General features: G+C 38.1%; 1 protein-coding gene across 6 annotated transcripts in view; it reads right to left on the bottom strand.

Moving 5' to 3' along the window:
* FBXL2 (F-box and leucine rich repeat protein 2) overlaps positions 1-27,473 on the bottom strand; it is a 107,548-nt gene that overhangs the window by 19,704 nt on the left and 60,371 nt on the right. For 3 of the 6 annotated variants that reach the window (XM_072726348.1, XM_026016391.2, XM_072726350.1), the window contains 11 exons: positions 20,834-20,888; positions 20,261-20,335; positions 15,893-15,987; positions 8,672-8,740; positions 8,476-8,590; positions 8,129-8,255; positions 7,923-7,997; positions 6,063-6,193; positions 4,499-4,559; positions 3,691-3,735; positions 3,086-3,142 (listed from right to left, as the gene is read on the bottom strand). In XM_072726348.1, coding sequence (XP_072582449.1) covers positions 3,086-3,142; positions 3,691-3,735; positions 4,499-4,559; positions 6,063-6,193; positions 7,923-7,997; positions 8,129-8,255; positions 8,476-8,590; positions 8,672-8,696 — 636 coding nt within the window. In that variant the 5' untranslated portion in view covers positions 8,697-8,740; positions 15,893-15,987; positions 20,261-20,335; positions 20,834-20,888. The remainder of the gene's footprint in view (positions 1-3,085; positions 3,143-3,690; positions 3,736-4,498; positions 4,560-6,062; positions 6,194-7,922; positions 7,998-8,128; positions 8,256-8,475; positions 8,591-8,671; positions 8,741-15,892; positions 15,988-20,260; positions 20,336-20,833; positions 20,889-27,473) is intronic. The other 3 variants (XM_026016390.2, XM_072726349.1, XM_072726347.1) reach the window with 1 other exon arrangement.

The raw sequence follows: 27,473 nt of genomic DNA on the forward strand, positions 1-27,473 counted from the left end.
AAAAGCTCCCCAAAACTGTCTCTGATGTTAAAAAGGAAATCAGAAAACAAAGCAAGTTTCAAAATCAACAGAACTTGCTGATGACACATCCTACAAGTTAAAAACTGGTGTATGAGAAAGGATCCTTAACCTCCTCTGATCAAATTTCATGATGCTATAGATCCTTCCAGGTCCTACTCTGTGTTCTTTTGAATCTGGAATTCCCCTTGTTTGAAAATATCTAATGACTTTTTTTTTTAATCTAATGACTTTTCAAATAAACATGATTAGTTTTCCTTTTCAAATAGCCATCTGCATTTTGTTTAAGTGTGTGTACAAGGCCTCACTTCCCTTGGGGATCATCGAGTGACTCCTAGACAGGGCAGTGTGTGCACACAATTACCTCTTGTCTGAAGGACAACCTCGGAAACTGCAGTGTTGGGAACTGAGGTGCAGTGATCACCTGGCTTTGGCCTGGTGGTCACTTCCCTCATTCCTATATGCTTGCAGATCTCTAGTAAAACATAAAAGCCATACTTCGCAATTCTGAATCTACAGAGTCCTTCCCCCAACTATAGTTGCCTCTTCTGATCTCTGTAGGCTGGGGTAGGAGTCCCTGCTGGGGACCCCAGAGTAGCCTGTTTGTGGCTCTGTCACAGGCAATACTCTCTGAGTCTCTCATAATAAGGTGAGCTGCCTTGTGATGGGGAATGGGCTACTCCTGGGCTGCCGCCTGACTCAGCATGAGGCCTATAGAGGAGAGATGTGCAGGCATCACCTGACACACTCATGGCCTACCATCCTACATCCTCCAAGAGCTGCCATCATATGCAAGCTACAAGCTACTGCACATCTGCTCTGTCAGAACTGCTGCAGTAGACATGTACTTACAACAAAACCTGCACTCTAACCTGCCCTGAGCTTGACCTGAGGGTTGAGAGGCATTGCTATTACTGTCCATCATCAGAGTGCCTAGTGCTCCTGGAGTACAGTACCCCTGAAACAAGGATCCAGACCACTTCTCTGAAATTTCAGAATGAGGATAAACTTGGTCTCTCCTGTTGAACTGTCTTTTTATTCCCCAGTGCCGAGAATAGTGGCTGGTTTGTGAGAGTCTGGAGGTGATAGTAATGAGATGGGTGTGGAATAGATGTAATCTGGGTCACTTCCTTTTTGTCTTGGCTCTTAGACATCTTCAAAGCTAAGTTTAGATTCCAACTGTCATTGTTTCCCTGTTTTTTCTGCTAATAATTCTTTCTGGTTTTTATTTTGGCTCTTATCTTGGCATTTTGGCTTTATTATACTTATCTTTCATTCTAAGTCCTGTTTCTAGAAGTAGCTTGTATAAGTACAAGGGACATGATGGAGAAGATTTTCAGTCACCAGTATCCCTGCTGGGGAAAACACCCTGTATTGTTAGACGTTCCCTGACAAGTTACCAGTGGAGCCTGCACTACTGAGGAGATAGCAGCAGGGCAGGAGGCAGAGAGCTAGTGGGAGGCCCTGCTCAGTGCAACTCCTCCTGGGGCCCCTCCATCCGGATTCAAGATTTCTTGTAAATGCTGATGAAGAGCTGGGAGTCTAAGTCTAGGTTATCTCAGGGTAGGGCAGAGAGAACCTTTGAGCAGCAGAAAGGAGGGGTTAAAGGAAATAATAAAGTACCAGGGCTCCTAAATTTCCCATCTCTGAAAGGTTGGGGGTCAAGGGGCAAAGGGTGGTGAGGATAAAGGGAGAGTATCTTCAGTACAGGTTCTGTTAATTATAAAACTGTATCTGAACTAATTTGGGAGTAAAGACAGCACTACAAAATAGTAGAGGGAAACAATTTAGTTAGAGAGTTTGAAGATTTATTTTATTTTTTAAAACAAGTCTTTTCTTTTTTTTTAAAGATTTATTTATTTATTTATTTATTTATTTATTTATTTATTTATTGAGAGAAGAGCGAGCACGCACATATGCAAGTTGTGGGGAGGGGCAGAGGGATAGAAACCCCAAACAGACTCCCTGCTGAGTGTGGAGACCACCTCAGGGCTTGATCCCACAACCCATGAGACCATGACCTCAGCGAAAACAAACTGTCCAATGTTCAACCAAGGAAACACCCAGGTGCCCCTAGTCAGAGTTTGGATACAGGTAGGTTCCTGACTAATCTCTGAAATCTGACTTCAAACTCTTAACAAAAAAAAGTTCCAGAGCTGTCCAGGGCCCAGTTGTACTTGTGCCTAAGACAGAAAGTATCCAGAGGAAATGTACAAATTAGGAAAATTGGTGGGGTCAGTACCTTAAACCCAAATGGAGCTTTAATGGTGTTATAAAATTCTGGCTCCCACAGAGAGAGCAAGATTCAAGACAACAGAGAAAGCCAGCTTAAGAAAAAGTCTGTTGTGTGTCTCAGGGCAGCAGAAAGACCAGAGCCCATGGAGGCCAAAAAATCTGGGGCCTCCAAACAGTTGTGTGACTTTGGGCAAGTTTAATTGCTCTGAGCCTCAGGGTCTTCACTGATAAAATGGAGATGTCCAGAGTCGTACATCACAGGGCTGTGGATGGAATAAAATGAGACAATGTATCTAGTGGGCATAGTAGCACAGTTCATGTGGACTTGCCCAAAGGATGGGGATTCCATCCTTCCTCCAGGCTCACACTGAGCAGGGAGCCTAATGTAGGTCTCGATCTCAGGACCCTGGGTCATGAACTGAGGAGATGCTTAACCCACTGAGCCACCCAGGCACCCCAGGATCTTTTAATATATTTTAATTCTTCTTCCCCCATAGATAGATATAAGCAGGTATGGAATGAAATTTGACACAAGGATGGCCTCAATCTTTTGTCTCGATTTTATCATTGTAACATGCTAAGTTTCACTCTCCCTGAGATAATGAACATGAATGGAGTAGTAAGGACATGGGTTTCTACGACAGGTTCACATCCTAAAATGAAAGCAGTAACATTTAGATAATCTACCTCCCAAATTAGCCCAACTAGCAGACCTCTGAAACCAAGAATGATGATACCTTTACAGAAAGGAAAACCAAACAGATTCTTACTGTGGTGGGAGAGTTCTTTCATCTCTAAAAGGTGAATAATGTCACCAAAAACTCAGACTCACCAAGGCTTGCAGTTTAGGACAGTGAACGGAGAGCTGGATGAGTGTGCTGTCGGTTATCTGGAGAGAAACATGCTGTGTCAGTGTGGCTTCCACACCAGAACTTAATACCTAATTTTGGTTTCTCCTGAACATGAGAATCAAAAAGTGTAAAACAGAATTAAAAACTCATCTCAAGTACACTCAGGCTGGGATCTCCTCTCTTCACCAACAATTTCAATTTCTATAGACACAAAGCTGTGCTTTAGTCTCTCCTCTGGTGGCCCAAGGACAGAGGACAAAGAGGGAGTCCCCCAGGATTCTCCTCTGTAGTCACCTCATCACTGTACTTACAAACCTATTTCTCCCTTCAATTCTGTGAAATACATATTTTTTTAATGTTTGGCAAAAAATGGAGCCACCCTGACTTCTAAACTGTAGCTCTGGTGGCTAAGAATAGCCCAAAGTTCATGCATCCCATTGCCATGGCCCTCATGGGTTCCCAATTCCTAACCCACACACTGGGGTGAGGAGGGTTCAGACAACAGCCAGCTGGGGTCTCTGGCTGTGCCTGTTTGTCTCTCAGGACTGAGGGGCAGCCCTGCAGGGCTTGTCAGGTGGGTACTTACCAGGATGCATTCTTCAAGATCCATCTTCTCCAGGTCATGGCAATTCTGGAAAAGTCCGTAAGACATCCCCCACCATGTGGTCAGTGGTCAGGGCAACACTGGTGGCTTGCCCTATCTGAGTACTGGCCCCGAATCCTTGTTCTCTTCCATTAAGGAGTGTGACCCAGTGAGCCAGCACTTCTGAGAAGGTGCCTTTTGAATCATATTCACTTTGAAAATGGGAATGTGGCCACCCTGGGCTTCATTTCCTTTTCTCACCTGGAAAGGTAGAGCCACCTTCCCAGTGGCTTATGGGTATCATCCTCTAAATTTAGCCATAGAATAGGCTTGGGAAGGCATGGGGTAGAGTGCTCAAGCACAGTGTGGACAGGTGAGGGTTAGGGTAGGAGGAAGAGTATATCACCATCCCCATGGGTTCCCAGCAACAGGCCAGAGAGACCCCCATGATGGTTAGTGTCTAAAGGGTGATGTGGAAGGAGCAGAGGCACAGCACAATTCAGTTAGGGGAAGCTACTGACAGGCTGCATCAGGGTTTATATGAGGAAGGGCATGTCCTGCCAGGGAAGAAGTTCCTCTCATTGTGGTCCCACCTGACCAAGTGAGAGTGCTCTAGACCTGCTCCAGAACCCCCTAGAGGACCACTTTCCCTTTTTGGGGAAAATGGGAAAATGTACCCTGAGCAATCTACTTCATATCTGTCCTTTCTGAAGGTACACACATTTTTGCACATTCCAAACCACAGCAAGTTATTTTGAAATGGGGGATGTAAATTATAGTTTGGTTCTGTTTTTTGAAACCTCTGCCTTACCCGAGCTAAAAGTGTAAAGCCTGCATCAGTCAAATGGGAACATCGGGCAGCCTCCAAAATCCTGGGATATAGGGTGCATGGGAGGAAAAGGTAGTGACTGATTAACAATAGAAACACATATTTTAAGATGCACACAATTGAGTTTATTCTGCTCTCTGACACATGTTTGCTTCTGGAACAGCCCTGAGGACTGTAAATGCAAATGCTGTCCTACTGGATAGATGAGGGGAAGCAGGCTTAGGGAGAAATGTGGCCTGCCTTAAGTCCCAAGGTTCCAGCTCAAATTCAGGTAGTGAACCCAGGAATCTTACCATAATATCAGGACATTGCTGCTGCTATTGCTTTTAAATATTACTCCAATATTTGTTTTTTAAACACAATTAAAATGAACTTTTACTCAACAAAGTTATCTTGATATATAAACTGCATTTAGTGAAATTCCCAGTTACCCTAATAGAAACTTTAAAAATTTGCAGCAAGTGAAAAACATGAGTTAATTCTCAATGCCCATGCTTAATGGGGATAGAGTAATAAATAACATTTTAAAGTTAAGTATGCCCTTGTAGCAGTAATTTTAACCACATTTCTGACCAGTTTTGATCACCCATATTCCTTCTACAATTCAGAAATATCAAAATTGTTTAGAATTGTCCCTAATGCAATAGTAAGAAAAATGGGCAAAAGACACCAACAGACAATCCTTAAAAGATATAAAACTGGTGTAAGCATGAGAAACGGATCAGTTTCACTGATGAGTAAACAACAAAATAAGTATCTTTTTTTTTTCAATATGTATCTTTTTTTAGCCTTTTGTACAGGGGTTAAGTCTCAAGTTCAAACACTACTTTTACTTCCTACTCATTATATGGCCCAAGATACATTATGTGATTTTCTTTGAGTCCCAATCTCTCCTCTGCAAAACAAGTGAGAATAATAGTGCATATCTCCTATAGATGTGGTAAGGATTAACTGAGATAATGCTTATAAAAGTGCCCAACACAGAGCCTGGAATATAAATGAGTTCAACTGATGTTAATTATGATTATTACCTTGTTGCCATTATCAAAGTTTTAATATTCATAATATTACTGGAGAAAATCAATATTTATTTGTTACAACAGAACTTCTTTCTCCTGGGGAAGGTGATAAATAAGGTTACTGTGATTCCCTCCCCCCTTCTGTCCATTTAGCATCTGGTGTAGGGGAGAATCTGGTGACATTTGGACGTAAGGTTGTCATTCTGACACTATCAGATCACTCTGATGTCAAAGTTATAACAGGATGAGGCAAATCAAGTGGGCACATGTGTAAAGTCCACCAAGAAATTACAGTTCAGGTTCCTTGATGGTGGACAGTTTGGTACCCTCCTGTATACCCCTAAATAACCTGGATTACATATTGTTCCACCACAACCCATCTAGCAAAAGCCAGCAATAACACAATCCCACTGCCACCTCCATCACTACCTATCCACCTGCTGGCAAACCTCTCCCTTCCTGCAGGAAGACTTCCTGGTCAGTCCTGCCAAGCTCTGAGCTACAAAGCAAAAGCATGGTGCACTCACTGAAGTCTCGGGCAGTTCAAAGCCAGGGCTGTGAGAGAGGCGTCTGTGAGGTTACTGCAGCCAGAAAGGCAGAGGGCCTGAAGCCGATGGCAGCCCCTGCATATCTGCACCACACCTTCATCTGTAATGCGCTAGGGAAAGCCAAAATAGGAAAGAACATCAGAAGGCACCAACAATACTGAAATGAGAGCAGCAGAAAAATGGAATCTACTGCTGATCTGTTAAGTTGCCAAATACTAGCATTTTATCCTAACAGTTTAAATAAAACAAAATGAAGTACAGAGTTGACATGTATTTGTTACCTCTGTACAGCTTTAAAATATTCTAGCATTACCAATAGAGAATGACATTTTTAAAAAAGATTTCTTTATTTTAGAGAGAGTGTGTGTGTGTGCGCGCAAGCAGGAGGACAGGCAAAGGGAAGGGTGAAAGAGAATCTTCAAGCAGACTCTCTACTGAATGTGGAGCTGAACATGGGATTCAATCTCAAGAGCCCAAGATCATGACCTAAACTGAAATCAAGAGTCAGATGCTCAATCAACTGAGCAACCCAGGTGCCTCCCAGGAATGAAATTTAAAAATTCCATTCCCCTCTCTAGCATTCATTTGATTTTTTTTTTCAGGAAGAATTAATAAACTTATGTTAAAGACCAGATTAAATAAAGAGCTCATAAGATTTGCCTAGTTAAAAAAAAAAAGTTTAAGAAACAAAACAAAACAAAACAAAACAAAACAAAAAAAGATTTGCCTAGTTAAGTGATATAATAATTTTTGGTTGAATTTCTACAGATTAATGTTTTAAATATCTACCATATAAACCACATATGTATATATTTATAAATATTTCCTCAAATGTTTTAGAAAATAGCGTATGAAATAAATCACTAAATTATTGATAAATAACTTGCATATTTATTTTTTTAAGATTTATTTATCCATTTTAAAGACAGAGAGTGTGAGGAAGGAGGGTTAGAGGGGGAGAATCTTAAAGCAGACCTGCAGAAGGCCCAATCTTACAACTTGTGAGATCACGACCCATGACATCACAACCTGAGCCAAAACAAAGAGTTGGATGCTTAACTGACTGAGCTACCCAGGTATCCCTGGCTTGCACACTTATATTCTACTTTAAGCCATCTGCCGGTTCCTTCCTTCATGTAATGCAAGATCCTAATATTGCACAGTGCCCATAAAGTCATTATTTGTCCAGAAGACAGTTTCTGTTCTATCTCCCACCATCAAGGATTCTAAAGACTTAAATGATTCATTTACTGAATACCAACTGCAAGGAATTTCTTTTATATTTCTCAAAATTTATGCTCCCTTTGAGAAACCCAGGAGAATGTAGTAAGCGCTCTTCAAGAATCAACACTGACAATGGCCATGAGGATGGAACAAGTGTTTTTCACATGCTAATGCCAAAATGAAAATTGCATCTTGCTCTTGCTTTATTTTTAAAAGCATTTTCACATCTATCATTTCATTTTATCCACTGAGATATGAGAGGTGTCATTATCCCCAGTTTATAAGTTAAAAAAAAAAAAAAGACATTAAGAACTTACCATGAATTTGTTCAGGTTACTGACTAGTTCACAGCATTCCTGATATCTTAAAATAAATCGCAATGTCAATCTATATTATTTTTAGAGGAAAATGTTAGTGGCTTTGTATTGGCCATTTTGTTTAGACTGTTATTCTTTCATCTTGTGGCAAACTAACAGATCATATGAGGACATAGAATAAGAAAAAAAAAAAGGGTGTGGCGACCATCCCACCTGCCTGGGTACTTCAAAGTGGGCCTACAGCAGACTCAGGGAGCTTGGGACAGGAGGATGCTCCCAGGTAAAGCACGTTACTTACTGAGCAGGACTGTAAGTTGAGGCTCACAAGTTCATGGCAGTAATTCTGAATGTGTTTCAGAGCTTCATCTTCTAACTGAGTGGACAGAGAGGGATGGAACCAGGTGAGGGAATAGTGAAGAACCAAAAAAAATGCAACAGCAAGTTCTCTAATGAAGTGCCCACCCCTCCTGTTAGATAAACACACCTTAATAGACCCCTCGGTACCTGTGTGCAGCCCCTTAGGAGTAGAGCTTTTAGGCCTCGACAACCTCGCACCAGTGCCTCAATGCCATCCTTTGTGATTTGGTCACACCAAGAGAGATTCAGGTACTCCAGGTTTCGGCAGCCCTCACTGAAAGAATAAGAAACAAGACCATACATGTGCAATCTATCCTACAGGTAGTGTATTACCAAGTTTGAGTTTGGTAAATCAAAAAAAAAAATTAAGGGGAGAGAAAACCTCTGTGACCTGAGTCACCTATTTCTTATTCCAATGGGATCATTAGAAAGGTTTTTAGACATACCAGGATACTCATAGGCTTAAGTGTTTCATCTGACAACGGTACTCTTACCTGATCCCCTTTAAGGAGCTGTTTGTAATGGACACACAGGAGGTCAGATCTAGATGTTTCAGCTTGGAACAGAATCTGCTAAGGCTATAACACGTGCTGGAAAAAAGCAGACACACTAAAGGTATTTTCAACCATGTTTCTCTCCCCTCACTCTTCCTGTGGCCAATTAGTTACCAAACTAATTCTCATTCCTTACCTGTCAGTGATTTTGGTGCACCCATTGAGGTTTAAATGTTCAATGTTTCGGCAGTTCTGTGCAAAGGTCCTAAAAAGAAAAAACATTTAAAAACTCGCAGTCAGCCGCTAGAGGGCATGTGTCACCATTCACATTTAGAACAGAGCTCAAACTTTTAAATTTTATTTTACTGTGGAAAGAAGACTTAACATGAGATTCACTCCCAACAAATTTAAAGTGTACAATATGTTATTGTTGACTAAGGTACTGGTGCTCCTCAAATTTTAATGTGACATGAAACAGCTGGGGTTTTTGTCACAGTGCAGATTCTAATGGTATACCTTGACAAACTGATGGTCTCATTTCTAAGAAATTCCCAAGTGATGCCAGTGCTGCTACTTTGGGAACTATACTTTGAGAAGCAAAGCCCAAGACCCACTACATATCAGTCATAATTCTCCTTCAACCCACACCTTGGTGAACATCTGAGAATGGAGGCATGGCTCTTTGTTCTTTCTTCTCTATAGAAAAATCAGTTGGAAGCAAAGGGATTGAATCTTTTTTATACTGTGCCATGCTGTCATTTGGTTATTCAAGGGTCTTCCTGAAGAAATTATCTTTGGCCATTGACAGGATCAGTAGTTGATTGGTATGAATAATCATCCACTTACTGGTGAGGATACTGAGTTATGAAGGGCAACTTCCTCAATGATTTGTGGGTTGGTAGAAAGGCCAAAAGTGGAAAATTAAATATCTCTTATTCACTACTTATTCCTTAACATGTTCAATAAGGACTGGCAAGTCATCCACATTTTCCTGAAATACTGTTTCAATGTATTTATAGTGTTGAGACCTGATTCTTCCATGCAGTACCCAAATGTCTCCAAAACCTGGCTTCAAACCAGATGTCACTCTTATCTGCTCCTTGAGCAGTTGGTGCTATGGAACTAACCTGGAGCCTTGTGGAATCCCTGAGTTGAAGATATGGAGCCAAAATCTGACCAAGGTGATTTAGAGTTATCAGAGAAGAGTACTGGGGCACAGAGAAATTCAGAGGGTTCCCCTCAAGAATTCAGTAGAGTACTAATCAGAGCATGCATCCTGGGTAACTATCCAAAGCCAGGGAGAGAATCATCAAAAAGCACAGAAGGAACAACAGCCAGAGCTCACCCAGAGCCAAAAGTGTCAATTCCCATAAGCCAATAGTGAAAAATGTCTTAATTTGTGGGGCACTGGGTAGAGCACTGAAAAGTATACAGGTGTACAATTAGTCCTCAACTAAACATGCCTTTGGTCCAACTTAACAACTTAAAAAAAGAAAAAAGATCTTAAAGGAAGTATGTCCAAATAACGATGTCCAGAATAAAATTCAAGAATATTTATAGGAATACAAAAATATTCTGCACTTAAAATAAAATTCACAATGTCTGGCACTGAGCAAAAAAACTGGTATGCATTCAAAGAAGGAAAATACATCCTTTTTTTTCTTTTTTCTCCTTCTTGATTGCCTAAGAAAAATCAAAGTTGACCCAAAACTGATACATATATTAGAAATAGTAGACAAAGATATTATATGTTATTATAACTATGTTCTATAGAATATAGTTCTATGGAGCTACATAAAGATTAAACATTATGTTTACTAAATGTGTTATGTAGAGACATCAAGGCTATTTTTAGAGATCCAAATTAAACTTTCAGAAAATGGCTAAAATAAATATTTTCTGGATGGGAGTCATAGAAGATTAGACATTATGGTAGAAAAGATTGGAGAATTTGAAGACATGGCAATAGAAACTATCCAAAACGAAACATGGAAAGAAAATGAAGGGGAAAAAAAAAGAACAGAGCATGAGCTGTGGGATAGCTTCAAGTAATCAAATATACAAGTGGGAGTTCTCAAGGAACAGGAGATTGGGCAGGGGTGGGGTAGGATATCTGAAGAAGTAATGGCCAAAATTTTTCCAAAGTTTATGAAAGCTATAAACCTATAAATCCAATAAACTTGTGTTTATCCAAGGGATAGAAGGCAGGTTTAACATTCAAAAATCAACCAGTGTAATTCAGCATGCTAACTAAATTAAAAAAAAAAACAACAACAACATACAATCATCCAAAAGAAAAGATGCAGGAAAAGCATTGACAAGGACGCCTGGGTGGCTCAGCAGTTGAGCTTCCACCTTTGGCTCAGGGCATGATCCCGGGTCCAGGAATCAAGTCCTGCATCAGGCTCCCTGAAGGAACCTGTTTCTCCTTCTTCCTATGTCTCTGCCTTTCTGTCTCTCATGAATAAATAAATAAGATCTTTAAAAAAAAAAAAAGCCTTTAACAATATCTAACACTCATTCTCAATTTAAAAAAAACAAACAAACAACCCTCCACAAACTAGAAATACAAGAAAATTTTCCCAATTTGATGCCTATCAACAACAACAAAAATCTATAGCTAACATCATATTTGGATGCTCTCCCCTTAAGCCTAAGAACTGGCTAGGATGTCTATTCACCATTTCTATTTAACCATTTCTATTCAACACTGTAGTAGAGATTCTAGTCAGTGCAATAAATTAAGAATAAGAAAAGGACTAATTGAAAAGAAAGAAGAAGAGCTATTTTTACTTATAGGTGACATGATTCTGCTGAAAATCCAAAGTAATTAAAAAAACCTACTAAAACCAAGTCTACCAAGGTTGGAGGATAAAAGATCAATGTACAAAAATCAATAATATTTCTGTTTACTAACAATGAACAATCAAAAATTGAAATAAAAAATATCACTTATAATAACATTTCATAACATTTAGGGATAAATATGACAAAAGAGGTACACAATTATACTACTGATAACTGTAAAATATACTGAGAGAAATTTTAACACATCGAAATATATGGAGAGATACTATGTTCATGAGTTGGGAGACTTGATATTGTTGTCAATTCTCCCTAAATTGATCTATGGATTCAATATCATCCTAAATCAAGATCCTAGCAAGATTTTTGTAGAAATTGACAAGCTGATTCTATAATTTATCTGAAAATGCCTGGGGTGCCTGGGTGGCTCAACTGGTTAAAGCTTCTGCCTTCAGCTCAGGTCACAATCCCAGGATTCTGAGATCGAGCCCGGCATGAGGGCTCCCTGCTCAGCGGGAAACCTGCTTCTCCCTCTCCCTCTGCTGCTCCCCACTGCTGTGCTCTCTTACTCTGTTAAATAAATAAATAAAATCTTTTAAAAATTTTTAAAAAAAGAAATGCAATGGATCTAGAATAGCCGTAACAACTTTGGAAAGAAGAATGAAGTTGGAGGACTTATACTAGTTGATTTAAAAACTTATAAAGCTGCACTTAATCAAGACAATGTGGTTAGGTATAAAGACAGACAAATAGAGCAATGAAAAATATAGAGAGTACAAAAACAGTTCTACAATTATTTGGACAACTGATTTTCATCAAAGACGCAAAAGCAATTCAGTGGAGAAAGAGTGCTTATTTCAACATACAGTGCTAGAACAATCATACATCATATGCAAAAAAATGAATTTCAATCTATACCTCATACCATATATAAAAATCAACTCAAAATGGATGATCATAAATCTAAACTACAAAACTTCTAGAAACACAGGAGAAAATCATTATGACTCTATGTTAGTCAAAGATCTCACACATCACCAAAAGCATGATCTCACACATCACCAAAAGCACTTCATTAAAATGAAAAACTTCTCTTCAAAAGACAGTTAAGAGAATAAAAGGATGAGCCACAGACTGCAAGAAAACATTTACAAAACATAAGTCTGATCAAGGACCTGTATGCAGAATCTCACTCTCAAAATTCAATGGTAAGATAAAAACCAATCTAATAAAAAAACAGGCAACTCCCCCACAATTGAACAGACATTTCAGCAAAGAAAATATGTGGATAGCAAAAGTACATAAAAAGATACTCAACAGCATTAATCATTAGAAACACAAATTAAAACCCCAATGAGATACTACTGCACGTATCTATTAGAAAAGCTAAAATAAAAAAGACTGACCTACCAAGTGTTGACAAGGATGTGGAAGAACTAGAAGTACCATAAACTTCTGGTGGGAATATATAGTGATATAATCCTTTTGGGTAAAAGCTTGAAAAATTTAAAAAATTAAACACACACCTAGCCATTCCACTCCTAGGTATTTGCCCAAGAGAAATGAAAACGTATGACATACAAAATCTTGTACACAAATGTTCATAGCACTTTTATATTTAGTGGCTGCAAACTGGCAAGAATCCAAAGGAGAAATGAATAATTTTGTAGTATAACCATAAAATGGATTCAGCAATAAAAAAGAATGAACTAGGGGACGCCTCAGTAGCTCAGTGGTTGAGCGTCCGTCTGCCTTTGGTTCAGGTCATGGTCCCGGAGTCCTGAGATCGAGTCCCACATCGGGCTCTGGCATGGAACCTGCTTCTCGCTCTGCCTCTCTCTCTCTCTCTCTCTGTCTGTCTCTCATGCATAAATAAAATCTTAAGAAAAAAAAAAGAATGAACTATTGATACACACAACAACATGGATGGATCTCAAAACAATTATACAAGTGAAAGAGGCCAGGCAAAAAGGAGTACAGTGTGTGTTTGTGTGTGTGTGTGTGTATAATTATATATAGGTTTTTAAAAATTTAAATTAACCAATAATGACAGAACGAGATCAATGGTTGCCTAGCAATGCGGCAGGGACAGGGTAGGAAGAAGGGGTTATAAAGGCACATGAGGAAGCTTTTACAGGTCTAAGTTCATTATCTTATCAGACTGTACACTTTAAATGCATAGTTTATTGTATCTCAATTAGATCTCAATAAAGCTGTTAACAATCCATAGGACTTCATATATAATGATACAGCAAGAGTTACAGAGAATACACATGTAAGATCCATTAGTACTGGGATTTTTTTTTTTTAAGATTTTATTTCTTGGGGATCCCTGGGTGGCGCAGCGGTTTAGCACCTGCCTTTGGCCCAGGGCGCGATCCTGGACACCCAGGATCGAATCCCACATCGGGCTCCCGGTGCATGGAGCCTGCTTCTCCCTCTGCCTATGTCTCTGCCTCTCTCTCTCTCTCTCTCTCTGTGTGACTATCATAAATAAATAAATAATTTTTAAAAAAGATTTTATTTCTTTATTCATGAGAGACACACAAAGAGAGGCAGAGACATAGGCGGAGGGAGAAGTAGGCTCCCTGCAGAGAACCTGATGAGGAACTCGATCTCAGGGCCCTGGGATCACGACCTGAGCCAAAGGCAGCCGCTCAACCACTGCACCACCCAGGTGCCCCTAGTACTGGGATTTTAATCTATTTTGATTACTACTGTATCTCCATTCCCTAGATCAGTACCTGGTGTAGTAGGGCTCAATAAATATTTGCAAATGAATAGCCTCCCTCTAACCAAAACAACAATATACAAGTGGGGCAGAGTAGAGGCTGGCTTTAGGTGATTACAATAAACAACTGGAAGGATAACAAAATTCCTTCTGAGTCATATACTAGAATTATGCTTATCATTATTTCTCACAGTAATCTGATCTCACATATTAAAAACGTATAAGATAATGAGGCACCTGGGTGGCTCAGTCGTTTAGTGTATGTCTTCTGATTGTATGTTCTGTAGTGTATGTCTCAGGTCATGATCTCAGGGTTCTGAGACTGAGCCCCACATCAGACTCCAAACTGCTGAGGGTGGAGGCTGCTGAAGATTCTCTCTTTCTCTCCCTCCTCTCCGCTCCTCCCCTGCTTTCTCACATGCATGCATTCTCTCTCTAAAAAAAGTGTGTAAGATATTAACGTAGATTTCTACAATAAAAATTACAGTAAACCACTAACATTCTTAGCCTCAGGATAGTTTTGCTAGTACATATGGCTTTATTCTAATTGCCAAGATAAGAATATATTTCTTTGATATTCCTCATTGACAATCCATATCTTCACATTTATTTTAGTTTTTTAGTTTTTAATGGAACCACTATTTTTTTAATGGAACCACTATTAAACTTATGTTCTCTTTTATAAGTTATCTTAGGATCATTTAAGCTTTTTTATTAAAATAGAATCAATCTATTCCATCAGTTTACAAAGCTTTTGAAGTAGCATAAAATTTAGTCTGATGATCTGAATTTCTTGATTAAAAAAAAAAAAAACTTTGTTCCATAACATTTATAAGGAGTGTTTTGATCCTTAAAATATGTTATGAATCAATTTTCTTGGCAATGGTATAGCAGATGTTTCACTTACAAATTCCACTATCTGTAATCACTATGTATTGCACATTTCTACTGGCAGTTGCAATTGATATACACAGTGGTGATGCTTAGGTCTGCAGGAGACAAAGTCTGTCCCAGGGTTCTAGGGGGGCACTGTGTGTTCTAATTTAGACAACCTCAAGAAATAGTAGAGGCCACAAGGATGAGAATATAAAGGTTTTAATTATGTCTTGTCTCTAGAAAAGCACATATCCTTAGCAGTGTATTGATAACATTTCCAATAAATAATGGCTATCCAGTAAGAGGTGGGCAAGCATTTGTTTGGATAGGATACAAGTGGATAATTTCATACCAGTATGAGTAAGCAAAATTCCAGGTGTGCTAAGGAAGTTTTTGGAAGAATTATTTTGTTAAGTCATATAATATATAAAAAAACACTCTTTTTTTAAAAAAAAATTTTTTTTTAAATTATTATTTATTTATGATAGTCACACAGAGAGACAGAGAGAGAGGCAGAGACACAGGCAGAGGGAGAAGCAGGCTCCATGCACCGGGAGCCCGACGTGGGATTCGATCCCGGGTCTCCAGGATTGTGCCCTGGGCCAAAGGCAGGCGCCAAACCGCTGTGCCACCCAGGGATCCCCAAGACAGTCACTCTTATGAGAATGAAACTAGGAAGATCAGAAAGTGGAGAAGGAAACAGAGGAGTAAACCATTATTATGCACCAGGCACTTCATATGTGTTGTTTCATGCAGGAACTATAGCTGCCTTCACTTTGTAGAAGAGAGCTGACACTTGGGAGAGGTGAAATAATTTGTCCTAAAGTTGTATCCCTAACCCAGGCCTACTGACTCCCAAGTCATGGTTCTGTCACTTCTCTATGTAAATTACAATAGAGAGAATTTAACAGAAGAAAAGCACATAATATCTTGGTTTATTTTTGCTGATGTCAAGTCAGCTACAAAGCTGCTATGACAAAGTGAGTCACTGTGGATTCAACTTACTTCAAGGAGGAATCTCCAACACCAATGCAGCCTCGCAAGCTGAGCTTCCTCAGGAATCCACCACATCGCTTTGAGATATTTTCCACCACTCGACCCTTAAGTAAAAAAAGTTAGGAAAAAATCTTATTTTCCATGCTGCTTATCTAACAGCATACTAACCTGAAATTTAGAAATTGAATATATTTTTCCAGGTTAAAAGAAGCTATTTTGGAACATTCTTCCAATATCCCACTCTGTTCCTACTATATAAAAGAGCTGCAAGCACCGAAAAATGTTTTCAATTTAGGCATTAGGTATTAAAAAAACTCTAGTGCACTATAATTTGGAAGTTTCAATCCTGGAGCTAGGCCTTTTCTACCCAGAACTCAGAGCTACTTCACCAATTACAAGGTTTTCTGAGGTCAGCTGTGGGAACGCTGGCTGTTGAGCAGCAATCTAAAACGATATTACTCAAAAAAAGAAAGAAAGAAAAGAAATTCCCTTTTAGCTTAACATTACCACTCTAAAAGTTTGAAAATGTATCATAAACGCTCCTCCTCAACCTCCTTAGCAATCCCCTACTTAAACACATTTGCTTTGAAATAGGAACGTAGGCTGGATACTGGCAAATACATTAAAGGAAAAAAATGAACATTAATTAAGTACTTTCACTTTTTCAGGCACGATTTTTAACACCTTCTGAACATCAAAGACTTTAGCTCTTCTTTTTGTGTGTGTGGTTGTACACTGGATACTTGTATCACATTAGGTCGAATTGTGATCTTGTTATTGTCTTTATTTGGAGATTAAATATGTATGGGTGCTAAATTGACATGAACTTTTGATCATTAATCTTATGTGTCAATTTGACTGGGCCACAGGGTTCACAAACTTTTGAATCTGTGAGAGTATTTCTGGATAAGATTAGCATTTGAATCAGTAGAGAGGCCTCCCTAGTGTGGGTGGGACTCATCCAATCAATTAAAGACTTAATAGAGTAAAAAAGGTTGAGTAAGAGGGAACTCCCCCCTACTTGACTGCTTGAGCTGAGACAATGGTCTTTTCTGGTCTCTGGACTGGGACCGAAACATCAGCTCTTCTTAGGTCTGGAACCTATTAACTTTCAGATTGGAATTTACCCCACTGGCTGGTTCACAGGTCAGACTGGAGCTACACATCAGCTCTCCTGGGTCTCCAGCTTCCTGAATGCATATCTTGGGACTTCTTGGCCTCCACAATCACATGACCCAATTCCTTATAATTAATCTACGTATTTGTATATATACATGCCCTATTGTTTCTCTGGAGAATCCTGACTAATACAGACTGGATCCATACCTTCATTTTGCAAATAAAGAAATTAAATGATTAAATTGCCAAGGTTACACTTAGTAAGTAGTAGAGTTAAGGTTTTAACAGGTTTATTTGATTCAAAAGGCTGCACAACTACTATCTCCACAAGGGAGGAAATATGAAAAAGGGCCATGCTGGTCTTTAAAAAAACACTATTATCCCCACTTTATAAAACAGCAATCTTGGCACTGAACTGTGAGCACTAAAAATACAGTAGGACACATCAAACCACAGGATCACAGGAACAGGGCTCACACGTATCATTACCTGGCCAACATCTTAAGATGAAAATCTAAACTCTGATATTGCTAGCAGCTTTATTTGTGCTTTCTTGAGTATTACTAAGTTAAGACATTTTTGTCATTAGGGAGAAAAAAAGACTATGACTTGCAAGTCCAAGATAAATATTTAAGTACAGAATAAAACAACACAAAGGTCTCCACAGCAATGTCTACAAATGGAGGACACAACATATTTTTCTCCATTTCAAGTCAGTCACATTTATATAAGCTTTCTATTCTTTCTTTGGAGTAAAAGTTTTTGTACTGAGATTTAAAAAAAAATTACATTCAGTATTTTCTGCTCCACTGTTTCCAGCTAAGAGGAAAAATGGGCAAACCGTCTCCAAATGCAAAGTTTAAGTCAATTATCCATTTAGATAATATGTTGTAGATGGGGATTTGGAAATAAAGGCTTTAGAAAAAAAATAAGGCCTAAATGGAGGGACTTTTGGAGTTATAACTTTTAGATTAACATGTTACTTGGTTATTTCTAATTTTTGGCTGGGTGGGATCTTTAGTAACCATGAAGACACAAAAAACGTCCAACTTTTAAAGGCCTGGTAAATGCTTAAATATCACAGAAATAACACCCTGGGAAGAATCATTCTCAAGGAAAGAATCATTCTCAAGGAAAATCATTCTCATGATGCACACTTGTCATCTGGATGCTTTATTCTACCTTTTCTCTGAAACAGTCACATAACCCATTTTATTCAGGGTACCAACTGTCTCTTCTTATTAGATGAATGACCTTGGGTAAGCTATTAAAATTTTTTATGCCTCAGTTTCTTCAATATGGTGTTTTTGAGAAGATTAATTGATTATATGTAACTTGCTTAAACAGTGCGAGGCACAGAGTAAATACTGTTAGTATATTAGTCCTGAACCTTGGTATATTCTTTCTTCTCTCAACATATCCATAAATCATCATTTTCATCCTGAAGAAATAATCTGAGATGCTCAAATTATTCCATAGGTGAATATCCAATGGGTCCTATTTAGAGAATATAGGGGTTCCAACACTTGGTTCATAATCCAATCTGGATTCAAGTAGTCAGCCCAAAAGGGCAACTAACTAGTCTTAGACTAGACTAGACTAACATGGTGCCAGCTATTTTAAGTTCTCACATGTAATTCTTTACACAACTGGTGACCTGTACACTAGTGTCTCCTTTAGTGGAAGTGCTCTTAAGTATTTCTACACTGTCCGCTGTCAGCTGAGATTCTGTACAAGGTTGTGCTGTTTACTTGAACTAGTATTCTTTAAAATCTGAATTGGAAAGTTTCCAATATGCCTTCCAAAAAGTTGTACAGTTTGGAAAAATCATGAAAGAAAACTGAGGGGACAGTAAGAACCACAAAAAATAAAAGATAATTTGCAAAAATTTTAAAAAACAATGACTCTCCTTTGGTGAGCAGAAATGACTACAACTTTTGGAATTTAATGTGCTTGTCAAAATCACTAAGTAAACACAATGAGCAAAGCTCTATGAAGAGGAGTCACACATCAGCATGTTTCGGTAGGACCTTGTTGCAATCACTGCTAGTAAGCCTGGATAGAACATCAAAAGACTCCTAATCCAGGGACTACAGTCCAAAACAGGAACTGAGAGTATCTTCCCAGGCTGGGGGTGACTCTTCCAAACTCAGAGCACCACAGTACAGGAGGAGTCCCAGAGTGAAAACTCGTGCTCAACCCCACTGCTGCAGCTGCTCTGCTCCACTGCCGTGAGACGGATCAGAGACTCTCCAGCTAGTAACCCATAGAAGGACGGAAGGGCCTCCACAATGGACCCTTAGTTCTCCTAGGTAACACCAGGTGAAGTAACTTGCAGGGAACTGTTCGGGCTCATCTCAGTGTTAAGCATGATGATTTCTTGATCCATTAAAAAAAGACACAAAACATACATTTTGGCAAAAACACATGATGAAAATGCTATGTGAGAAACTGAATTAAAATACAGCTCCATGACTGTAACTGAGTTGGCTAAATTAGAAATGAGTAAGGTTTTCCTAATATTGGGTTGATACACTTCAGAACCTCCACACCCCTAAAACAGTATCTAGATAATTATTAAGTACAATGAAGATTACTTCCTTCTTTCTTTTTGGTTATAAATTGGTATTTAATCTACAAGTTGTCTTAAAATAAACTTTTCTCACTTGGTCAGGCCTACCACTCTTACATGGAGATATTCACATATTCCCAGATAAATACATGAGAATCCTGGAATTATAAAAGGCTTTAAGGATTATTTTGCTTCTTTATTTTATAGACAATAAAACTGAAGCACTGAGAGATTATATGGCTTAGGTGGTTGAGCTGGAGTGATATCTCAAATCTTCAGCTTTACTCCTGGACCACGCTTCTGCCATTTCTCTATTCTTGATGCTGAATTAGAATTCTCAGTGGATCTTTCAGATCAATAAATATTTGTCAGGAGTCTCCTAAGATTTAAGCACTGAACATACCTAATGATGCAGGTATGGGGCAATAAAAAGCTGAGCAGTAATACTAAGGTTATAAACATGAAGAAGGAGGAAAAGTAGTCTGTCACTGATATGGAGCCAAAGCAAAATACAAGCAGATTTTTGGTCTTGATGTACACAGATACCTTCCAGGTTTTTTTCTTCTCTATTACACCTTGACACCTTCATATTAAATCTAAATGCAGCAAAAGAAAAAGGCAAGAAAGAGTGACCATTTTACTGATCTTTTTAAAAAAGTCTTTTGTCTAAAATAAAGCTAACTTACCTCTACATCTGTTTGAAAGTTAAAAAGGTCTATTCTTTGCCAGTTGCTTCCATCCAGGGCTAAGATGTTCCAGGCCTGGAGTGGGGAGGTACAGGAGGAGAGGTGGGGGTGAAACGGATACACTAAGTTAGACTGTTAATGGAAATCGTGATTCAACCTTTGTATTTCCCAAATTTTAGTCTTGATATACATTAAGTGGACTATCAAATATAGAATTATAGTAACTCCATGTTAGGTTAAATATAAAAGATGTTATTTAAAGTTCACTGCTTGTGGCACTTCAGTGGCTCAGTCGGTTAAGCATCCAACTCTTGATTTTGGCTCAGATTATGATCTTGGGGTCATGGGATTGAGCCCTGCGCTGGCTCTGCACTAGACATGGAGTCTACTTAAAATTCTCTCTCTTCTCCTTGTGTCCTGCTGCCCCTCCCCCATTTATGCATAAGCATGTGTGCACACTCTCTTAAAAAAATTAAATTAAAAAAATAAAGGTAACTGCCTGTTTGAACTAAAACTCATTCTCATTATAATAAAACTCAATATTGATTGACAAAAATCTGGTTAATACTCTACCTTGGAAATCTGTGCACATCGGCACAAAGTTACTATATCCAAGAAGGAAAATATTCTAGGAAGAAAGGGGAAAAACAAAAAAATGAGATGATATTAACATTTTAGGATATTTACAAACTTGAAAGATAAAATCTAATATGCCATCTGCATATATCACAAGTTTTTTCAAGATTCTTCAGTTTGCAATACACAAGCTCATTATAATTTTTACATCACTACTGTGAAATATTAAATATTCACATGTTCCAAAGCTGTTTTAGACACACTACAAAAATCCCCTTAAAACAAAATCCATTAAACTTTTAAGTCCCTTGTTCTAAGACCTGGACATGAGATAGCAGATCGTAACTTGTCCTATTCAAAAACCAACTGTCTAATCTCCTACACACTAAGCCTCAGGAAAGCTAAATCCTTCTAATTCTCATGTCCCTAACACACAGTACAAACCCCCTCTTCTGGTAGTAGATGTACCAAACAGGCTCAGATGCCTGAGCCTCCTTTAACACAGCCAAGAAGGACTCAATGATAAAACCCATTTGGTTTTGATGTATTTGTTCACAGGGCAGAAAGATGGAGCCCATTCATTGGTAAGTTCTATAGTGACCAGTTATAATTGAATTGAAGCCAAGAACCACAGAAGATGGGAAAGATGGGGAAAAAGAAAAGCAGAGAAGTAAACAAAAACCTAGTTGACATCAGCAGTGCTCCTAGAGGAAGCAGTAGCTGTCAGCATGGGTCTGAGTGAGGTCCCAACACTGGCAGTGGAGATGAGTTGCTGATGATAGCACAGTGGCAAATAGCTGCCATGTGTCTCAGTGCTGTGTAGCAATAGCTGCAAATAAAGAACAGCTTTTCTGTGAGAAAAAAGGTGAGTGAGGATAAGGTGAGGAACAATATAGGATCTGAATCCATATAGTCCTGGGAGATAAATGAGAGTTTGTGTCTGTGTGTAGAAGGGGGAGAAGGTAAGATAGCAAACAGCTACCTATAAAGTTCTTCAAAGTACTTCAAAGGTAACAATCAGTGGTGAGTTAAAAAATCCATGGGCTTAGGGAAGGATAACAGATCCATAAAACACCAGAGCATTGTAACCTACAATAATGTATACACAAGTAGCACCACAAGACTAGTGATGCTACAGATACTACTCTACAATATAGGCTCCAATAATTTTCTTGTGAAAAGCAAATGATGGAAGCATAAGGGCTGCATTGATCTTAAAAGACTCAGTGGAACTTTGTATATAGGAAAATGCTGGTGGCTGAAAATATGCACTAAAGTATATGCTAAACATATTTCAGGGTGTCTGCAAACACCTACGTTGCCTCTATGGAAATACTTCTTGCCCACCCATAGGCCTTTCTTCCTTAACATCCATGTTCTATACCATATGACCATTTCACAATGAGCCACAACTCATCACTAGCTCTCCAGAAGACCAAGGACCAGATAGAGAAATGCATATGGTAGAGTATTTCATGCCAGGGTTGGGTTCTAAACCTACAAACCTAGGTGAAAAATGAGTTAGATAAGTTTTCCTTGAGAATCTCTTAAGACTGTACTACCTTGGAGACCACATTCTATCACCTCTTAGAACAATTGCACTGATATTGATAAAAATAGCTAACTTTGATTATGTATTTACTATGTGCTAGCCACAGTTTGTTAGTCATTTAATTATCTCAACACTGTTATAAGATGCTAATATTATCTCTGTTTTTTGGAGAATGACATGGAGCACAGAAAGATTAAGTAACCTGCCCAGTCCACACAGATAGGAAGAGCTGGGATTTGAACCCACATAGGCTGGCTTGAGAGCCCAAGCCTATGACTACTATCATATACAGCCTCAGAAAGTTTAACACAGATGTTCTTCCCTCAGGATTGGACTAAATGCTATTTCTTCAACTGAAGAGCAGATGAAGTAATTGTGCTTAGTGAGCATGCCGTATGGAAATCACCTATCTTTGAATGCAAGGATCACACTAACTGAAGCAAAATGCTCACACATCCAGATACACATGAGAACCAACAGCTGGAACACAAGTTTACATTTTTCATCTCATGGTTACTACCAAATTTTATGGTTACTGAATGAAAAAGTAGATTGCCTTTGGTGTTTACATTATTTTCCCTCTTCCTATCACCCCATGAATATATGTAGTTGTATTTGCACAAGTTAAATAGGCATGATAGAACTCCAAAGTGCCAAACTGCATCCTAAGCCAAATTCCTGAATCATGTTTCAGTGGATAAAATAAATGCCTTAAATGACAGAGTGTGGGATACTGACAATAGAAACAGAGATAACTAGAAGAGTTAGAGTCCTGGGAAATTGAGTTCTGGCCTTTCCAAAGCATCTTTATTTTTTTTTTTCTTTCTTTTCTTGGAAATTGCTTCCTACCTCAAATGTGATAACTTCACCCTTCATTAGGAAAGCACTGCAGTGTACAAATTGGTTATAAAGAAATATATACAGGGGTATACCGGAGTGGATGTGCTTCTAGACTTTGTATTCTAGTCTACTGGTCTGTTTTCTACCTTTATGCCATGAGGCTGTTTTAATTATGAAGCTTTATTAAGTCTTGATGTCTGGTAATGTAAGTCCTTCAATTTTGTTCTTCTTCAAGATTACCTTGGCTATTCTTGGTTCTTAGAATTTCCACTTACATTTTAGAATCAGCATGTCAATTTTCACAAGAACTTTATGAAATTTTTACTGAGATTACACTGCATTTATAGAAACTTCGGGGAGAATTGAAATCTTCACAATATAGTCTTCCAATCCAGAAACATGATATATTCCATTATTTACTTAGGATGTCTTTAATTTCTCATAGTAATTTTTGCAGTTTTCCATATAGCTACTCTTCTCATCTTTAGATTCCACCACCCACAGTTATTGAAAGTGTTACTATTAAAAAGGAATTTTTAAATGTCATTTTCTGTTTTGTTTTTTTTTTAAGTAATCTTTATGCCCAAAGTGGGGCTTGAGCTCATGACCCCAAGATTAAGAGTCACATGCTCTACCAACTGAATCAGCCAGGTACCCCTTCAATATCTTTTTCTAATTGTTAATATACATAGTTAATTTCCACATATTTAGCTTATATCCAGTAGCCTTTCCAAATTCATTACTAAATCCTAAAGATTTTCTTTTTTTTTTTTTTTAGTACTTTATTTGAGAGAGAGAGAGAGAGAGAGCAAGGAAGAGAGCACAAGCATAAACAAGGGGGAGGAACAGAGGGAGAGTGAGAATCAGGCTCTCCACTGAGCAGGGAGCCCAACATGAGGCTTGATCTCAGGACCCTAGGATCATGACTTGAGCCAAAGGCAGACAATTAACCAACTGAGCCACCCAGATGCCCCAATTCTAATGATTTTCTACATAGAGAAACAATTCATTTGATTTTTCTTCCTTTACAATACTTTTAATTTCTTTTTCTTGCCTTATTGAAGTGGCTATGATCTTCTCTAGTGTACTAATGGTAATGAAAGACAGCTTTTTCTCATTGTTATTTCAGAGAGAAAGCTGTCACTTTTTAATCACCAATCATGATATTCACTATAGGGATTTTCCCCCTACCTTTTCAACCTTTAAGTTTTTTTTGTTATACCCTGTAAAAGGTCTGTTTTGTCATGCTTGACTTAAACATCTAACATTCACTTCTCTCCCAAGCATTTATTAAAAGTAAGAGCACATGGAATTCCCATATATTACCCCTGTACTTGACACACATAGTTTCCCCTATTATTAACATTTTGCATTAGTGTCACACATTTGTTAAAATTGATACTGATACATTATTAACTAAAGTCTGCAGTTTAGGTTAAAGTTCACTCTTTGTACTGTACAATTAATTCTATGGGTTTTGACAGATGGATGATGACATGTGTCCAACATTACATTATACAGGATAGTTCATCAGCCTAAAAATTACCTGACTCACCTGTTCATCCCTTCCCTCCTTCAGATGAAGCCCAGTTAACCACTGGTCTTTTTAATGTTTCCACAGTTTTGCCTTTTTCAGGATGTCATAATTGGAATCATATAGTATGTGCCTGTTCAGATTAGTACCTTCACTTAGCAATATGCATTTAAGGTTCTTCTATGTCTTTTAGTGGCAAGATAGCTTACTATTTTTTATTCCTGTATAATATTGAACAATATTGAAACTGATGTACCAGTTTATCCATTCATCTACTTTAGGCCATCTTACTTGTTTTCAGTTTTGGATGATTATGAATAATTCTGCTGTAATCATTTGTATGCAAGTTTTTGTGTGGGTACATTTCTACTCAGTTAGAAAAATACCTAGGGGTGGAATTGATAGATCATGTAACCTTGTGTTTAGCTTTGTAAGAAGCCGCCAAACTGTCTTCCAAAGTGCCTATACCATTTTGAATCTCCAGCAATGAACGAGAGTTCCTGTTGCTCTGAATCTTGTCAATGTTTGGTATTGCTAGATTTTTAAATTTTAGCCATTCTAAATAGGTGTACAGTGATATCTCATTGCTTAGTTTTCAAATCCTTAAGGACATAAATACTTCTTCTTTGGTGAAGTATCTAAATATTTTACCCATTTTTAAATTGGTTTGTTTTCTTGCATATTTTGAACATCAGTCATATGACTTTGGCAAATATTTTCTCCAAGTCTGTGTTTTGTCTTTTCATTCCCTTAACAGTCTTTTTTACAGAAGTTTTTGATTTTAATAAAGTCCAACTTATCAATTTTCTCTTTGATGGGTCATGCTTTATTGTATCTAAAACTTCATTACCAAGCCCAAGGCTACCTACATTTTCTCATTTTCTCCTATGCTTCTTCCAGAAGTTTTATTTTATTTTTTTTCCAGAAGTTTTATAGTTTTGTATTTGCCATACAAGTCTATGATCCATTTTGAGTTGATTTTTGTGAAAGATGTAAGGTCTGTGTTTACTGCCTTTGCATTAGATGTCCAATTATTCCAACACCATTTGTTGAAAAAGATACTCTCTCCATTAAATTTCTTTTTTTTTTCTGGGGTGCCTCGGTGGCTCAGTTAAGCATCTGACTCTTGATTCGGCCCAGGTCATAGTCTCAGTGTCATGGAATCAAGCCCCATGTCAGGTTCCATGCTTGGGGGGAGTCTGCTTGAGATTCTCTCTCCCTCTGCCCCTCTGTATGCTTGCTGCTCATACATGCTTGCTCACTCTCTAAAATAAATAAATAAAAATTTAAATTGCTTTTGCTCCTTTGTCAAAGATCAGTTCACTTTGTGCGGTTCTATTTCTGGGATCTTTATGGTGTTCAACTATTTTCTATTTGTCTTTTCTTTCACCAACAACACATTGACATGATTATTGTGGCATTAAGTAGTGTCACTCCTCCAGTTTTGATCTTTAGTACTGAACTGGCTTTTCTGAGTCTTCTGACTTTAGAATGAGCTTTTGATATCCACAAAATAACTTGGTGGTATTTTGATTGGGATTGTGTTGATTCTACAGATCAACTTGGGAAAAATGAGTATTTTAATGACACTGAGTCCTTTTTTTTTTTTTTTTGTATATTTTTTATTGGAGTTCAATTTGCCAACATATAGCATAACACCCAGTGCTCATTCCATCAAGTGCCCCTCAGGGCCCATCACCCAGTCACCCCATCCCTCCACCCACCTCTCTTTCACCACCCCTTGTATGTTTCCCAGAGTTAGGTGTCTCTCATGTTCTGTCACCCTCACTGATATTTCCCACTCATTTTCCCTCCTTTCCCTTTTATTCCCTTTCACTATTTTTTATATTCCCCAAATGAATGAGACCACATAATGTCTGCCCTTCTCTGACTGACTTCACTCAGCATAATACCCAACAATGAGTCCTTCTATCCAGTAATGTATAGCATGTCTCCATTTATTTAGATTTTGATTTTTTCATTGGAGTTTAGGAGTTTCCACCATATAGATCCTGTACAAATTATGCTAAATTTATACCTAAGTATTTCACTTTTTATGCTAATGTAAATGGTAATTGCTTTTCACTTCAATATCTAGTTGTTCACTAATGGCACTTAGGAAAGCAAGGACCTTTTTTACATATTAACCTTATAGTCTACTAACTTGCTGTAATTACTTGTTAAATACAGAAATATTTTGTCACTTTTTTTGGATTTTCTCCAGAAACAATCACATTTCATCTACAAACATAACCAGTTTTATTTCTTCCTTCCCAATGTATACCATTGCTTTCCTTTTCTTATTTAATTGGATTAGCTAGGACTTCTGGTACTATGAGGAATAGGAGTGGTAAGAGTAGTCATTCTTATTTCTGATCTTGGGAAAAAAAGAATCGAGTTTCTCGCCACTAAGTATAGTGTTAGCTGAAGAGTTTTTATAGATATTTATTTTCTTTCTATTTTTTTAAAGTAAGCTCTAGGCCCAACATGGGGCTTGAACTCATGAATTCAAGATCAAGAGTCTCATGCTTGAGCCAGCCAGGTGGACTATTTTTTTGTAGATATTCTCGATCAAGTTGAGAAGTTCTCCTCTATTCTTGGTTTGATGAAGGTTTCTGTTATGGTGGACATTAGAATTTGTCAAATGCTTTTTCTGCATGATGACCCTATAATTTCTTCTTCTTTAAACAACTGATGTGATGATGGATTAC

This window comes from Vulpes vulpes, chromosome 11, assembly GCF_048418805.1.
Source record: "Vulpes vulpes isolate BD-2025 chromosome 11, VulVul3, whole genome shotgun sequence".
Classification (NCBI taxonomy): Eukaryota; Metazoa; Chordata; class Mammalia; order Carnivora; family Canidae; genus Vulpes; species Vulpes vulpes.